We start from the raw sequence: 17693 nt of genomic DNA, 5'->3' as shown, positions 1-17693 counted from the left end.
ATTCCATGCAATAAACATCACTGAGCACCTACCACGTACTTAAGCACAAATTGGGCACCTGTAGTGTACAGATTATAAGAGCTGGGCCCTGCTTTTCAGTCGGGGTACAAGTAAACAAAACAAGAATCAGGATTCTTTGTACTAAGTGCCACGTCCACATGACTGGATACAGAGAAGACGTTCAAGTAAAGGTTTCTAAGGAAGTCTAATGTGCCTGTCTGAAAATACAGACAGGATTTCGCAGGCATCAGATGCACATGGAGGTGTGTCAAGGGAAGAGAGACGGAAGCATGAAGAGGGGCAGCACACTCCAAGCCCTGGAGTCTGGTACGGCTGCAATGGGAAGGCCCTGGTGTGCTGTGCTGAGGACTCAGACTTTACCTGGAGAGCTGGGGATCGGCAACTTAACAGCGGAGTGGGAAGGCATCAAAAACCTCTGCTCTAATAAAAGCAACTGCAGTGTACGAATTCTACAAGTTATCTATAATGGACTTCTAACAGTCTGAAAATCATTTCCCTACCCACTTTCTCCATTTTTCTCTTAATGATTTATCTATGTATAAATGGTAATTACCTTTAAAAAAAACCTTATTTTCAGATAACTCTAGATTTGTACATCTTCCCCCCTTTCCCCAGTGGTAACGTCTTGCAAAACTACAGTATAACATCACCACCAGGAAACTGACATTGATCTGATAGAACTGATTCAGACTTCATCAGTTCTACTTACACTTAGTTGTGTGTATCTGTGTGTATTTAACTGTATGCAGGTTTATCCCATGTGTAGATTCACACGCCAGGACCACATGACACAGAACAGTTCCACCGTAGGGATCCTGTGTGCCCAGTGATCCCCCATGGACCGCGGGGGAGAGCTCCCTACTCCCCAACCCCTGGTGACCACTAATCTGTTCTTTCCACAATTTTGTTATTTTAAGAATGTTATATAAGTGGAATCAGACAGTATGTAATCTTTTGATACTGACTTTTTTCACTCAGCACAATGCCCTTGAGATCCACCCAGGCTGTTGCTGGTATGAATACTTCATCCCCTCTTCCTGTTGGGTAATGTTCTGTTGTACGGATGTGTCACAGTTTAACCATTCACACCCTGAAGGACATTAGAGTTGTTCTAGTTGTTGGCTATTATGCACATTGGTGTACAGGTTTTTGTGTGAACATAATTTTTCACTTCTTTAGTATAAAGAACCAAGTATAAACGCCTAAGGGTGCAATTGCTGGGTCACATGGTAAACACATTTAGTTCTGTGCTGTCACGCTCTGTTCCAGAGTCCCTGTACCATTCTACGTACTCCCCCCAGTGATGGATGAGTGATCCGGTATTTCCGCACCCTTGCCAGAATTTGGTGGTGTCATTATTTTCCATTTTAGCCATTCAAAAATATTTGTCATCTGTAGGTCTTCCGTGACTTGGCTGTTCATTTTGGATTGTTTGGTTTTTTGACTATTGAGTTTTGAGAGTTCTTTATACACTAGGCACACAGACTTTGTCAGATATGGTTTGCAAATATCTTCAACCAAATATTTGATTTGAACAGACATTTCAAAAAAGAAAGTATAAGCCCATGAAAAGATACTCTCCAACATCTGTCATTATGGAAATGCAAATTAAGTACACATGAGATAGCACCACACACCTATTAGGATGGCTAAAATTAAAAAGACCACCGTCGTAAGCATTAGCAGTTTCTCAAAAGGTAAAAATACCCTAACATATGATCCGACTATTAGGAGAAAAGGAAATATGTGCATATGGACATAATGTTTCTAACAGCTTTATTTCCCATCACCAAAACTGACATAACTCAATGTCCATCAATAGGTAAATGGATAAACAAACTGGTATGTTTATATGATCGAACACTGCATGGAAATAAAAAGAAATTCTTGACACATGCAACAGCATGGATGAATCTGAAATTGTCGAATGAAAGAAAACAGAAACCCCCCCCAAAAAAGAAGTATATAGTTTGTGATTCCACTTATATGAAATTCTAGTTATAAACTGATTCATAGTGACAGCAGGCCACTGGTTGCTTGGGGAGAGGGTGGTGGGATGGAGGAGAGAGTTTACAAAGGGACATGAGCATACTTTTGTGGGTGATAGATATGTTGACTATCTTGATTGTGTTAATGGCTTCATGGGTATTTACACGTGCTAAATCTCATTGAATTATACACACTAAATACATGCAGTTTATTGTATGTCAATTATAACACAGTAAATCTGTTAAAACCAAAACAACAGAATGCAGGCCTTCTAGGCTATGCTTCAGAAAAGACTATAAAATTTCCAAATAAAAACTGACTTACGGAAAGAACTCAAATACATGGAGGCTAAAGAGCATCCTACTGAAGAATGAATGGGTCAACCAGGAAATTAAAGAAGAATTAAAAAAATTCATGGAAACCAATGAAAATGAAAACACAACTATTCAAAATCTTTGGGATACAGCAAAGGCAGTCCTAAGAGGAAAGTATATAGCAATACAAGCCTTTCTCAAGAAACAAGAAAGGTCTCAAGTACACAACCTAACCCTACACCTAAAGGAGCTGGAGAAAGAACAGCAAATAAAGCCTAAACCCAGCAGGAGAAGAGAAATAATAACGATCAGAGCAGAAATCAATGAAATAGAAACCAAAACAACAGTAGAACAGATCAACGAAACTAGGAGCTGGTTCTTTGAAAGAATTAACAAGATTGATAAGCCCCTGGCCAGACTTATCAAAAAGAAAAGAGAAATGACCCAAATCAACAAAATCATGAATGAAAGAGGAGAAATCACAACCAACACCAAAGAAATACAAACAATTATAAGAACATATTATGAGCAACTCTATGCCAGCAAATTAGATAACCTGGAAGTAATGGATGCATTCCTAGAGATGTATCAACTACCAAAACTGAACCAGGAAGAAACAGAATACCTGAACAGACCTATAACCACTAAGGAAATAGAAGCAGTCATCAAAAATCTCCCAAAACACAAAAGCCCAGGGCCAGATGGCTTCCCAGGGGAATTCTACCAAACATTTCAAGAAGAATTAATACCTATCCTTCTGAAACTGTTCCAAAAAATAGAAATGGAAGGAAAACTTCCAAACTCATTTTATGAGGCCAGCATTACCTTGATCCCAAAACCAGACAAAGACCCCATCAAAAAGGAGAATTACAGACCAATATCCCTGATGAACATGGATGCAAAAATTCTCACCAAAATACTAGCCAATAGGATCCAACAGTACATTAAAAGGATTATTCACCACGACCAAGTCGGATTCATCCCTGGGCTGCAAGGTTGGTTCAACATCCGCAAATCAATCAATGTGATACAATACATTAACAAAAGAAAGAACAAGAATCATATGATCCTCTCAATAGATGCAGAAAAAGCATTTGACAAAGTACAGCATCCTTTCTTGATCAAAACTCTTCAGAGTATAGGGATAGAGGGTACATACCTCAATATCATAAAAGCCATCTATGAAAAACCTACAGCGAATATCATTCTCAATGGGGAAAAACTGAGAGCTTTCCCCCTAAGGTCAGGAACGCGGCAGGGATGTCCACTATCACCACTGCTATTCAACATAGTATTGGAAGTCCTAGCCACAGCAATCAGACAACAAAAAGAAATCAAAGGCATCCAAATTGGCAAAGAAGAAGTCAAACTCTCACTCTTTGCAGATGATATGATACTTTATGTGGAAAATCCCAAAGACTCCACCCCAAAACTGCTAGAACTCATACAGGAATTCAGTCAAGTGGCAGGATATAAAATCAATGCACAGAAGTCAGTGGCATTCCTATACACCAACAACAAGACAGAAGAAAGAGAAATTAAGGAGTCGATCCCATTTACAACTGCACCCAAAACCATAAGATACCTAGGAATAAATCTAACCAAGAGGGCAAAGGATCTGTACTCAGAAAACTATAAAATACTCATGAAAGAAACTGAGGAAGACACAAAGAAATGGAAAAACGTTCCATGCTCATGGATTGGAAGAACAAATATTGTGAAGATGTCAATCCTACCTAGAGCAATCTACACATTCAATGCAATCCCCGTCAAAATACCATCCACTTTCTTCAAAGAAATGGAACAAATAATCCTAAAATTTGTATGGAACCAGAAAAGACCCCGCATAGCCAGAGGAATGTTGAAAAAGAAAAGCAAAGCTGGCGGCATCACAATTCTGGACTTCCAGCTCTACTACAAAGCTGTCATCATCAAGACAGTATGGTACTGGCACAAAAACAGACACATAGATCAATGGAACAGAATAGAGAGCCCAGAAATGGACCCTCAACTCTATGGTCAACTAATCTTTGACAAAGCAGGAAAGAATGTCCAATGGAAAAAAGACAGTCTCTTCAACAAATGGTGTTGGGAAAATTGGACAGGCACATGTAGAAGAATGAAACTGGACCATTTCCTTACACCACACACAAAAATAGACTCCAAATGGTTGAAAGACCTCAATGTGAGACAGGAGTCCATCAAAATCCTAAAGGAGAACACAGGCAGCAACCTCTTCGACCTCAGCTGCAGCAACTTCTTCCTAGAAACATCGCCAAAGGCAAGGGAAGCAAGGGCAAAAATGAACTATTGGGACTTCATCAAGATAAAAAGCTTTTGCAAAGCAAAGGAAACAGTCAACAAAACCAAAAGACAACTGACAGAATGGGAGAAGATATTTGCAAATGACATATCAGATAAAGGGCTAGTATCCAAAATCTATAAAGAACTCATCAAACTCAACACCAAAAGAACAAAGAATCCAATCAGGAAATGGGCAGAAGACATGAACAGACATTTTTCCAAAGAAGACATCCAAACGGCCAACAGACACATGAAAAAGTGTTCAATATCGCTCGGCATCAGGGAAATCCAAATCAAAACCTCAATGAGATACCACCTCACACCAGTCAGAATGGCTAAAATTAACAAGTCAGGAAACGACAGATTTTGGCGGGGATGCGGAGAAAGGGGAACCCTCCTACACTGTTGGTGGGAATGCAAGCTGGTGCAGCCACTCTGGAAAACAGTATGGAGGTTCCTCAAAAAGTTGAAAATAGAGCTACCATATGATCCAGCAATTGCACTCCTGGGTATTTACCCCAAAGATACAAAAGTAGGGACCCGAAAGGGTACGTGTACCCCGATGTTTATAGCAGCAATGTCCACAATAGCCAAACTGTGGAAAGAGCCAAGATGTCCATCAACAGATGAATGGATAAAGAAGAGGTGGTATATCTATACAATGGAATATTATGCAGCCATCAAAAGGAATGAGATCTTGCCATTTGCAACGACGTGGATGGAACTGGAGGGTATTATGTTGAGCGAAATAAGTCAAACAGAGAAAGACATGTATCATATGACCTCACTGATATGAGGAATTCTTAATCTCAGGAAACAAACTGAGGGTTGCTGGAGTGGGGGGTGGGGTGGGAGGGATGGGGTGACTGGGTGATGGACACTGGGGAGGGTATGTGTTCTGGTAAGTGCTGTGAATTGTGCAAGACTGTTGAATCTCAGATCTGTACCTCTGAAACAAATAATGCAATATATGTTAAGAAAGAAAAAAAGAATGTAGCAGGAGGGGAAGAATGAAGGGGGGAAAATCGGAGGGGGAGAAGAACCATGAGAGACGATGGACTCTGAAAAACAAACTGAGGGTTCTAGAGGGGAGGGGGGTGGGAGGATGGGTTAGCCTGGTGATGGGTATTGAGGAGGGCACGTTCTGCATGGAGCACTGGGTGTTATGCACAAACAATGAATCATGGAACACTATATCTAAAACTAATGATGTAATGTATGGGGATTAACATAACAATAAAAAAATTAAAAAAAAAAACTGACTTAAAAATCAGGCCTCCAAGTATTTTAACTACATGATAATAAACATCTATTCTGAAAATAGCTGAAACTATGATTTGAGTTTTTTTAGTTCACTGACGTAACAGCATAGTTTGAAACAAAAGTACGTCTACGGCAAATCAGGATTTTTTGCTTTGAAACTTTTCCTTACTTTTGTCCAGTGATGATGGACATCCATTGTTCCTAGCATCACATGGCCCACTGCACTCATCCCGGATCGGTCTGTAAATATTATTGTACATCCTGATGATAAAACACAAACCCTTTGGTCACTGTCCAGAGATGCTTCATTTTTTTTAGCATTGTGCAAATAATTACTTAAATTTAGTATACAAATTCAGGATTAAATTCAGTAGAAACTTAAAGGCTAATTTTTTATTTTATTTTTTAAAGATTTTATTTATTTATTTGACAGAGAGTGAACACAAGCAGGGGGAGTGGCAGGCAGAGGGAGAGGGAGAAGCAGGCTTCCCGCGGAGCAGGGAGCCCGATGCAGGGCTCGATCCCAGGACCCCAGGATCATGACCTGAGCCGAAGGCAGTTGCTTAACCAACTGAGCCACCCAGGTGCCCAAGGCTAATTTAAAAAAAAAAATTTTTTTTTAAAGATTTATTTTAGAGAGAGGGAGAGAAAGAGAACACACAAGCATGTCCATGTCATGGAGCGTGCACAGAGCGGGTGGAAGAGAATCTCAAGCAGACTCTATGCTGAGCTCGGAGCCTGCCACCTGGCTCCATCTCAGGACCATGAGATCATGACCTGAACTGAAATCAAGTCAGTCGCTTAACGAACTGAGCCACCCAGGTGCCCCTTAAAGGCTAATTTCATGTCGCTGTTTTATTCAAAGGAACAGATTTAAAAGTTCAGCTGTGATAAAGTCACATCTGTAAGGTCTTTTAACACTTAGTTTTCCTCCACAATTTATAGATGTGTATAGCAGCCAAGTGATATTTTAAAAGAAAATGGAAATTGTTTACCTTTTGCATTTTTAAGTGTTTCCAAGTTCTGCTGTGCTAAGCGGCCTAAACTATGAAGCTGGCTACAGCGATGGGCGATGCCCCAGCTCCTCTGCCACCTAGTACAACAGAGCACACAGGCACGTTAACATCAGGCACCCCCGAGGGAGGAGGCCTGCATTCACCCCTTGCTGCTTGATTCCTGTGAAAGCCAGTGAGTTTCTTTCTCAAGTAGGCATATGTTTTCCAACTAGCTCATTTTTTAATGAAGCAACCAAATGGAAAATGAATGGTTTGCCAGAGGGTAAAAATATTACTACTATGTTCAGATATCCAAACATTTCAAACAAGCAAATACACTATGCTGTTTCTATTTTAAAATAAGGGAATGAAATGGGGAACACTTAAAAAAAACCTTTTTCATTGCCACATCATTCAATGATGATGATTTTGTTTTAGATTTAAGTTCTAATTAGGAACTCCAGACTAGATCAGATTCTTTTTATCTTATTCTAGAGAAAGTGATTTTTTTATGACATGTAATCTACGTATTTTATAAATGAACACTGAATCTTAGTGACACAATGGAACCTGATATCCATGTGGTGTCACCGAGGCACTAGTATGCAAACGTAACGAGCACTGATCTTTAGAAGCATCAGAACATCCCCCTTTGAATTCTAATTCTGTGATTTACTGGCTCTGTGACCTTGAACAAGTTGCTTCTAGTCCTCCTAATGTTTCCATGTCATACATACAAAGTGGGATCACTTCCTCCAGCACAGGTCGCATAAATCAAAGGGGATAACATATGTGAAGGAGTACGGCACTCAAAACAAGCTCTCAAAAAACAGGTTCCTTCTTCATCCTATCACCGATTCTGATGAATGTCATTTCTGATAAAATGGATTTTCAAAACTTTTCCTTTAACCCACAGTTGAAACAGATATAATTTCAAAGAATTAACACTGTGATAAAGCTACAAAATACAGTTCTTATTAATAAATGGTCTTTCACACAGGTGGCTTAGAGTTAGAAACAATTGTCATTGGTCACAATGTTTCTCTTTTAGAGGCTTGGCTGATTTTCCAATAGTGGAAAGCCATCATACCCATGATCCTCAAATGCTTTGGTCTCAAAAAGCTTTTGCACTCTTAAAAATGGGAGAACCCAAAGACTTTTTGTTTATGTGTTTTATATTTATTGATATTTACCAGGGCAAAAATCAAAGCTGAGAAGTTTCTACACCATACTGTAATATAATGCTTGTTTCTTTTTATGTTTAAGAAATCCTTAAAAAAAATCCTTTTGTTTTCCTAATTCTAATCTCTTTGATAGTTCATTTAGAATTTATACTAGAAAAAGGTACTTTTATGTACATAAATTTATTTTACAAACTTTTAAAAAGGACCTTGTTATTTGGGTGTTAGCTAGAGAAGTCCATACTACTACACTGTGGAATTAAAAGAACCCTTCTAATCAAAGCAGGGCCTAAAAATACTGATATGATGACAAAAGAGCAGCCATCAGCACAAATCCAAACATCCCACACACACCAAGTCTACACGCTTTCCTTGAAATCTTAATTATCTTATAAAACTATGATTTGAAAAAAAAAAATACTACTATGATTTGAATATACAAAAACAAAACATTTAAGTATTATCAGTACTCCACAAGCACAAGAAAAAGATGCTATTATGATACCCAAATAGTCATTTAGTTCAAAAGAAGAAAAAAACATCCTGATAATAAAGGCTGGAAACAACAAAACAGGTTATAACGAACTGTTAACAGAAATGTTCAAGCACAAGACTGAGCAACAGTTTCTCAGTTCTTGTAACGGGGGGGTTCCCCTGCCCCCGAATCACACCAGGGCCCCCTTTTCCCTTCATTACTGTTTTAACAGCTGTTAAAATCTGTTTTTATAATAAATGCCTGTTATCTTTACGGAACTGTGATTTCCAGGTTAATGAAAACTTTAAAAAGTCATGCTATAAAACACAGAACCAAGAATACAACACCCATTTTTTGTCTCCCTTCCTCATTTTAAATTTAAATACTGATCTCACAGGACGGAGGAATAATTACTTTTTATATATTATGTGCATATGGAAAAGGATTTTCTTTAATAAACATTACTTTAAAAAATTAAATTCTTATGCTAAAAATGTCAGAATCTAAACCTTACTTCACAATTTTAAACAAGAAATTGATAAAAGTTTTCTTACAAAGATGAACATTTGACTACTTTCAGAAAAAGATAATTGAAGGCTACTTATAGTTATCAGAATAATTAAAGATGCAAATATTTAACTGCTGGGAAGCTTGACCAGTAGATAATACATGCTTATTTTAGTCTCTAAATTAGGGTCTGTCTTTGTTACCTGATGTCTGAGAGCTGCAGCTGCTGAGACAGATCATCTTTTAAACGATCTAGTTCTCTTCTAAGTGGCAAACTGTTCCTCAGTTTTTTAACTGCACTTTTCCCATTGTTATCTAGCCAGGATCTAGAAAGAAAAAAGCAGAGATACACACTTTTAATACTGACTCTAATGCAGACATTTCTAGTACTAAAAGACAGGCACCGCAGTAAAGCAGCCCCGGTGTTAAACTGAGTTTCCAACCAAACCTTTACCAAATTATAAGCAAAACACAAGGTGGGGAGAGTTGAGTATAGCCTGAAGGAGCAGAGTTGACTTCAGCTGGGCATGCGGCAGGGTGGCAGTGAGCACCAGGGGAGTAAACAGACCGACCCGAAAGGACAGGTGTTTTGGGAGACTCTGTGGTAAAAGAGACTGGGCTGGTGAGCTTTGGCCACTGGAGAACTTGGATAGAGATATGGGGGAGTAAGCACCGAGAGCTCAGGGCACTAATCACCAAGATTAAACTAAAGGAAGAAGTTGGAATCTACCCAGCTAGATCCCGCGAAGTAATCTTTGCAAGTTCCTTCATTAGGACATATTCACTGCCCTTTAAATGTCACCAGCACCATTAGATGTGTCTTCTGAGTTTGACTTTTTCACCTTATTCGTTGTACCATAACATTATTTATGAATTTGCTCTGGTAAAGCGGCAGTTCTACACTCCACGGGTACGTGATGGATGTGTGTGAGTGAAGATCTAGCACAGCCCACTGAAAATTGTAATACACGTAAGGGAGAGGTTTTGAAGTATCTTGAATTTTTAAACCTTTATCCCATCTCTAGAAATCTAGCAACAGGTTTAGCATATTAAAATTTAATTTTTTTTATATATACAAAGGAAGTCATAACTAGAATATTACTTAACAAGTGCTGGTAGAATAGACATTTTAAAAATTATCAAGTTGATAATCTTGAAACCAACAAAATCTTTATGCATCTATCAAGTATTTATTTGAAATGCTTGATACTGTGTTGTGTTGGGATGTAAGGAGGATAAAATTGCTGCGCAAAGGAAGACACATCTACTAAGGAATACAGAGATAAGAAATTAGGATATATGAGGGGCGCCTGGGTGGCTCAGTTGGTTAAGCGTCTGCCTTCAGCTCAGGTCATGATCCCAGGGTCCTGGGATCGAGTCCCGCCTCGAGCTCCCTAAAAAGATTTAATTTATTTATTTGACAGAGAGAGAGAGAGCATAAGCAGGGGGAGCAGCAGGCCAAGCAAGGAGCCCGATGCAGGGCTTGATCCCAGGACTCTGGGATCATGACCTGAGCTGAAGGCAGATGCTTAACCAAGTGAGCCACTCAGGCGCCCTAAAATCTTTTTATTTTTACTTTTTTAAAGAATAGTATATATGAGCTTCTATGAGAACAAAGGAAGAATCAATTCTGTCTGTAAGATTCTATAGAACAGGTGATATGTGACCTGGAACCTGAGAGATATATCAGATGTTTCCAGGCAGATTAGTGAGGGGGAAGAGCATGCCATCATGCTAGTACACAAGGAACCATAAGGCAAACCAATATGCCTAGAGGGAGGGAAGTATGAGATGAGAGTAGGAAGGCAGGGTCGGGGGAGGTGGTGAGTCAGCCCATGAGGGTTCTGCATATCGGGAGAAGGAACTGGGACTTTATCCTCTAAGTAAAGGTATTCAACATTTTTAATTCACTAACTTTGTACAGTAATTAATAATTCTTCCTACTCCCTTTTTAAGGGTATTGGTAAAAATTCTGTCATCTCTGCATAATAGGATAAATAAGAAAATAAATAAAAATATCTTACATCACTATTATTAGCTATTGCATTACAATTTTTCAACATTTTCCTCATTGGTTAATATATGTTACTCAATTTACTTTAAATCATATAACAGAAAGCATGATTTGCAGACAAATGAATTATCAAACAGCATACCATATTTGGTTTGGAGACAAAATGTCTTAAAATGGAGACTGAAATATAATCTTAAGATTATACACTCATGACTTGATTTTTGGAATTCTTACATTTAGTGTATAAAAATCAACTGGTCTAATTTAACAATTGTGTTTTGTTTCTTAACAGTGAGATAAAAATGAAGATTCTAAACATAGCATTTAATACATATATAGAGATAAAGATACATATTCCCTGGCTTAAGCCATGAGAGGTTCAGGAGCTACTGAGTACATGTAGCCCCCAGGTCTTGGTTTCTTAAAAACCATTCCTTACTAAAAAGATTCAGACCTTTCTGGCAAAATGGCTGAATCAAACACTGGGGCACAAACAGTCCAGACAAGCTTGGAACGACTTAATGAATCAGAAAGTGAGACTTCCCAAGGAATGATAGGAACATAGGAGCCAGCTCCAAGGGATGATAAAATTAGAAAATTACTATCTGGAAACTATCATAGTAATATGTGATTCAGGCAAGAATCATCAATGAAGATTAGGGCTAGAGAGTAAGAGTGCGGTGAATGAAAGGATATTTACATAGCTGTGAGTATCTCTTCAAAAGAAACTAATTGAGAGAAAACTGGTAATGTATTTACTGTGGAAAAATAGGGGTCATCACCTTAATCGTTTCTCTTCCTTATTACACTGGTTGGACCCTCCAAGACAAGTTAAATTGTAGAGGGAAGAGGAGGCTTGTTTCTGGCCAGCTTGTTTCTCCTGCCCATCTGCGTTCTACCTTTCAAAAATTCCAAAAAAACATGTCTCTTACTGACATTCCTTTGTTTCCCTCCACAACCGCCATGAACTTTCATAAATTCCTAGGGATCTGCAGGCTACCAACTGGGAAATGCTTCTCTGGATAATGCACGAGTTATTAAGGGGAATGACATGATAAAATCTTTTTGTAAAGGGAAGAGAAACCAGTAGTAACAGATCCTTTAGGAAGTTATAATCTAGGAGTAAGTAGTAATGCAGATTCTCATTAAGCATTTTTGAAGGATCTTTTTCTCACCTGAGTAAAAACTATGAAAACAAACTGGAAGTAAGTCAAGAGCTACATTTACTTTAAAACACTTCTGGACATACTCTCCCCCTAACTTCTGTCCTATGACTGGCCAGGGGACTTTTTCACTATCTCTTTTTGAGAGATACAATCACAGCCTGTTTGTATAATTTGTAAAATAATTTCTGTACTTGTTTTATTTATTCCATTACCCTATTATCTCCATTAGGGAAAGATGAGTCTTTTATTATCTAATGTTGTTTTAAATCCAAACTTGATATTTTTAATCTGATCTCAGGAGATCACCAGACAACCTACATTTTGACTATGCAAATTAAACTAAAAGGCAAAGAGAAAAGTATACTTTCTTGTCCAATATGGAAACATATGGTTATCCTGACAGCTCATACTCTGGAACTAAGAGACAGAGATCTACATTACTCTCTAAATGAGAATCCTCTATTGGATTTTGAAAGAACAATTAATGCCTGAATTTGCCATAAAAATCATTTAAATTCTTAATTTTATAATCATAGTCATTTTTAAAATTTGAACCCTTTATTTTTAATGGGGAAAATCCATTCAAATTACTATTGAGATTAAAGAGTCATTTTATAATAAAATACAGTTAAACCATACTTTCAAGAACTTTAAGAAATGTTGAAATTTCTTATTTATAAAAATTTATCAAAAATAAAATCATCCAAATAGTAATGTGTGTGTGTGTGTGTGTGTGTGTATTTAAGATTTTATCTATTTATTTGTCAGAGAGAGAAAGAGCACAAGCAGGGGGAGCAGCAGGAGAGGGAGAAGCAGGTTCCCTGCTGAGCAAGAAGCCCAATGAGGGACTCGATCCCAGCATCCTGGGATCATGACCTGAGCCAAAGGCAGACGCTTAACCAAGTTAGGAAGGTGTCCCACACTGATACATTTTTAAAAAGAGTAGTAATAGTTTTTTTTTTTTTTAAAGCTTTATTGATGCACCAAAAACCATAAGATACCTAGAAATAAACCTAACCAAAGAGGTGAAAGACCTATACTCTGAAAACTATAAAACACTGATGAAACAGAAAGATGGCGGAGGATTAGGGGACCCTATTCCAACCGGTCCCCGGAATTGAGCTGAATATCTACCAGACCACTCTGAGCACCCACGAAATCAGCCTGAGATGTAAGAAGATAGATCTGGATCTCTACAAACAGAATATCGCAGGGGGTTGGTTTCGAGGTATGAAGCGGGAAGCCGTGATTCCGCGGGTAGATATCAGAGGATAAATGGCAGTGGGAGGGAGCCAGGCCGTGGGGATCCTACACCGCCGGTGAGCGACAGCCTCGCGTGCTGCAGATGGGGCACAGACTCGCAGACTGGTAGTGGCAGGGAAAGGACTCTAGGACAGCCCCCCAAATGGAAACCCGGAGCAGAGGGGCCGCGTGTGGGAACTGAGGGTGGCTGGCGGTTTTAGAAGCACAAAGGGCAGAGACGTGCCCCAACCTGGAGGCGAGGACTGGGAGCGCAGCTGAGGGGCGCACAACTCAGGATGCTGCAGTTTATAGCAGCACAGACAGAAACGGGGATAGTGTGGCCTGGAGAGCTCACTGAAGAACGGATTGCGATCTCTCTGCTCTGAGGCAGAGGGCTGGAAAAGGTCTCTTCTGCTCTGACTCTTGGAAGAGACGCAGAAAGCTACCAGGGAAAGCCGCCAGAGAACAAAAGCCCCCCAAAACAGGTTTTCACTGAGCCCATCCCCTGCCACAGAGAGCAGGGCAACTCCGCCCAAACAGGGTTGCCTGAGTAACAGCATGGCAGGCCCCTCTCCCAGAAGACAGGCTGGGAAAACAAGAGGCCAGCAACCCTAAGGTCCCTAGAAAACAGGTGCATCTTGCTTGGGTTGTGGTCAATAATTTGGACTCTATACATTCCCTCAACCACCCACCAACAGAATGACTAGGAGGAGGAACCCCCAAAATAGGAAAGACTCAAGAGACTATGACTTATGCCACAGATTTACAAATGGATGCAGATATAACCAAGATGTCGGAGATGGAATTCAGGCTAGCAATTGTGAAGACAATAGCTAAAAGGGAGAAATCAATTAATGGCAACATAGAGTCTTTAAGGGCAGAAATGAAAGCTGAACTGGCAGAACTTAAAAATGCTATGAATGAGATACAATCTAATCTAGATAATCTAACAGCTAGGGCAAATGAGGCAGAAGAACGAATTAGTGATCTAGAAGACCAATTAATAGACAAGAAGGGAAAGAGGCGGCCAGGGAAACACAACTTAAAATCCATGAAAATAGAATCAGAGAAATAAATGACACCATGAAACATTCCAATGTGGAATTATTGGGATCCCTGAGGGGGTGGAGAAAGAGGACTAGAAGATATATTTAAGCAAATCGTAGCTGAGAACTTCCCTAATGTGGGGAATGAAACAAACATTCGTGTCTCAGAGGCAGAGAGGACCCCTCCCAAGATCAAGGAAAACAGGCCAACACCCCGGCATGTAATAGTAAAACTCGCAAATCTGAGAACCAGGGAAACCCTCTTAAGGGCAGTTAGGGGGAAGAGATTCCTTACGTACAGAGGGAGGAACATCAGAATAACGTCAGACCTGTCCACAGAGACCTGGCAAGCCAGAAAGCCTGGCAAGACATATTCAGGGTACTAAACGAGAAGAACATGCAGCCAAGAATACTTTATCCCACAAGGCTGTCATTTAGAATGGATGGAGAGATGCAGACCTTCCAAGACCGGCAGAAACAAAGAATATGTGACCACTAAGGCAGCCCTGCAAGAAATATTAAGGGAGGGAGGGTTCTATAAAAGAAGAAAAATCTCAAGAGTGATATAGAACAGAAATTTACAGGGACAATCTATAAAAACAACGTCTTCACAGGCAACATGATGACAATTAATTCATATCTTTCAATAATCACTCTCAATGTGAATGGCCTAAATGCTCCCATAAACTGGCACAGGGTTGCAGATTGGATAAAAAGACAGGACCCATCCATATGCTGTCTACAAGAGACTCATTTTGAACCTAAAGAGACATCCAGACTGAAAGTGAAGGGATGGAGATCCATCTTCCATGCCAGCGGACCTCAAAAGAAAGCTGGGGTAGCAATTCTTGTATCAGACAAGTTAGATTTTAAACTAAAGTCTGTAATAAGAGACACAGAAGGACACTATATCATTCTTAAAGGGTCTATCCAACAAGAAGATCTAACAACTGTAAATATCTATGCCCCCAACATGGGAGCAGCCATCTACATAAGCCAACTGTTAACCAAAATAGAGTCATATTGGTGACAATACGTTAATTGTAGGAGACCTCAATACTCCACTCTCAGCTATAGACAGATATTCTAAGCAGAAAATCAATAAAGACACAAGAGCTTTGAATGACACACTGGACCAGATGGACCTCATAGGTATATACAGAACATTCCACCCTAAAACAACAGAATACTCATTCTTCTCGAGTGCACATGGAACTTTCTCCAGAATTGACCACATACTGGGTCACAAATCAGGTCTCAACCGATACCAAAAGATTGAGATTATTCCCTGCATATTCTCAGACCATAATGCTTTAAAACTGGAACTCAATCACAAGAAAAAATTTGGAAGAAATTCAAACACTTGGAAGCTAAAGACCACTCTGCTCAAGAATGTTTGGGTCAACCAGGAAATCAAAGAAGAACTTAAACAATTCATGGAAATCAATGAGAACAAAAACACATTGGTCCAAAACCTATGGGATACAATTCATGGAAACCAGTGAGAATGAACACATCGATCCAAAACTTATGGGATACTGCAAAGGTGGTCCTAAGGGGGAAATATATAACTACCCAAGCCTCACCCAAAAAAAATACAAAAATCCCAAATTCACCAACTAACTTTACACCTTAAAGAACTAGAGAAAAAGCAACAAACGACGCCTAAGCCACACATTAGAAGACAGATAATTAAGATTAGAGCAGAGACGAATTAGAGACCAGAAACACAGTAGATCAGATCAATGAAACTAGAAGCTGGTTCTTTGAAAGAATTAATAAGATTGATAAACCACTGGTCAGACTTATCCAAAAGAAAAGACCCAAATTAATAAAATTATAAATGAAAGGGGAGAGATCATGACTAACACCAAGGAAATAGAAACAATTATTAGAAATTACTATCAACAACTATATGCCAATAAATTGAGCAACCTGGAAGAAATGGAGGCCTTCCTGGAAACCTATAAACTCTCAAGACTGAAACAGGGAGAAATTGACAACCTGAATAGGCCAAAAACCAGTAACAAGATTGAAGCAGTGATCAAAAACCTCCCAAAAAAACAGAGTCCAGAGCCTGATGGATTCCCTGGGGAATTCTACCACACCTTCAAAGAAGAAATAATACCTATTCTCCTGAAGCTGTTTCAAAAAACAGAAACAAGAGGGAAAGCTTCCAGACTCATTCTATGAGGCCAGCATTACCTTAATCCCCAAACCAGGCAAAGACACCATCAAAAAGGAGAATTTCAGACTGATATCCCTGATGGGTATGGATTCCAAAATTCTCAACAAAATCCTAGCTAATAGGATCCAACAATACATTAAAAGGATCATCCACCACGACCAAGTGGGATTTATCCCTGGGATGCAAAGGTGATTCAACATTCACAAATCAATCAATGTGATAGAACACATTAATAAGAGGAGAGAGAAGAACCATATGGTCCTCTCAATTGATGCAGAAAAAGCATTTGACAAAATACAGCATCCTTTCCTGATTAAAACTCTTCAGAGTATAGGGATAGAGGGAACATTCCTCAAGTTCAAAAAATCCATCTATGAAAAACCCACAGTGAATATCATCCTCAATGGGGAAAAGCTGAGAGCCTTTCCCTTAAGATCAGGAACACGACAAGGATGCCCACTCTCGCCACTATTGTTCAACATAGTACTAGAAGTCCTAGCAACAGCAATCAGACAACAAAAAGAAATAAAAGGTATTCAAACTGGCAAAGAAGAAGCCAAACTCTCTCTCTTCACAGATGACATGATAAGTTATGTGGAAAACCCAAAAGACTCCACCCCCAAATTACTAGACCTCATACAGCAATTCAGTAATGTGGCAGGATACAAAATCAATGCAAAGAAATCAGTTGCTTTCTTATACACTAACAACGCAACTGTAGAAAGAGAAATTAGAGAAACAATTCCATTTACAATAGCACCAAAAACCATAAGATACTTCGGAATAAACCTAACCAAAGAGGTTAAGGATCTATACTCTAGGAACTACAAAACACTCATGAAAGAAATTGAAGAAGACACAAAAAGATGGAAAAACATTCCATGCTCATGGATCGGAAGAATAAACATTGTTAAAATGGCTATGCTACCCAGAGCAATCTATACCTTCAATGCCATCCCGATCAAAATTCCAATGACATTTTTCAAAG

General features: G+C 39.2%; 1 protein-coding gene across 3 annotated transcripts in view; it reads right to left on the bottom strand.

The window, feature by feature from the left end:
• Nucleotides 1-17693, bottom strand: part of TCAIM (T cell activation inhibitor, mitochondrial) — a 59087-nt gene that overhangs the window by 8454 nt on the left and 32940 nt on the right. For all 3 annotated transcript variants that reach the window (XM_078074119.1, XM_078074118.1, XM_078074121.1), the window contains exons 6-8: nt 9253-9375; nt 6887-6984; nt 6061-6152 (exon numbers count right to left, since the gene is read on the bottom strand). In XM_078074119.1, the coding sequence (XP_077930245.1) occupies nt 6061-6152; nt 6887-6984; nt 9253-9375 (313 nt within the window). The remainder of the gene's footprint in view (nt 1-6060; nt 6153-6886; nt 6985-9252; nt 9376-17693) is intronic.

The sequence above is a fragment of the Halichoerus grypus genome, chromosome 1, assembly GCF_964656455.1.
Source record: "Halichoerus grypus chromosome 1, mHalGry1.hap1.1, whole genome shotgun sequence".
Classification (NCBI taxonomy): domain Eukaryota; kingdom Metazoa; phylum Chordata; class Mammalia; order Carnivora; family Phocidae; genus Halichoerus; species Halichoerus grypus.
Note: the sequence above shows the minus strand (reverse complement) of the source record. Positions and strands in the feature narration are given on the sequence as shown.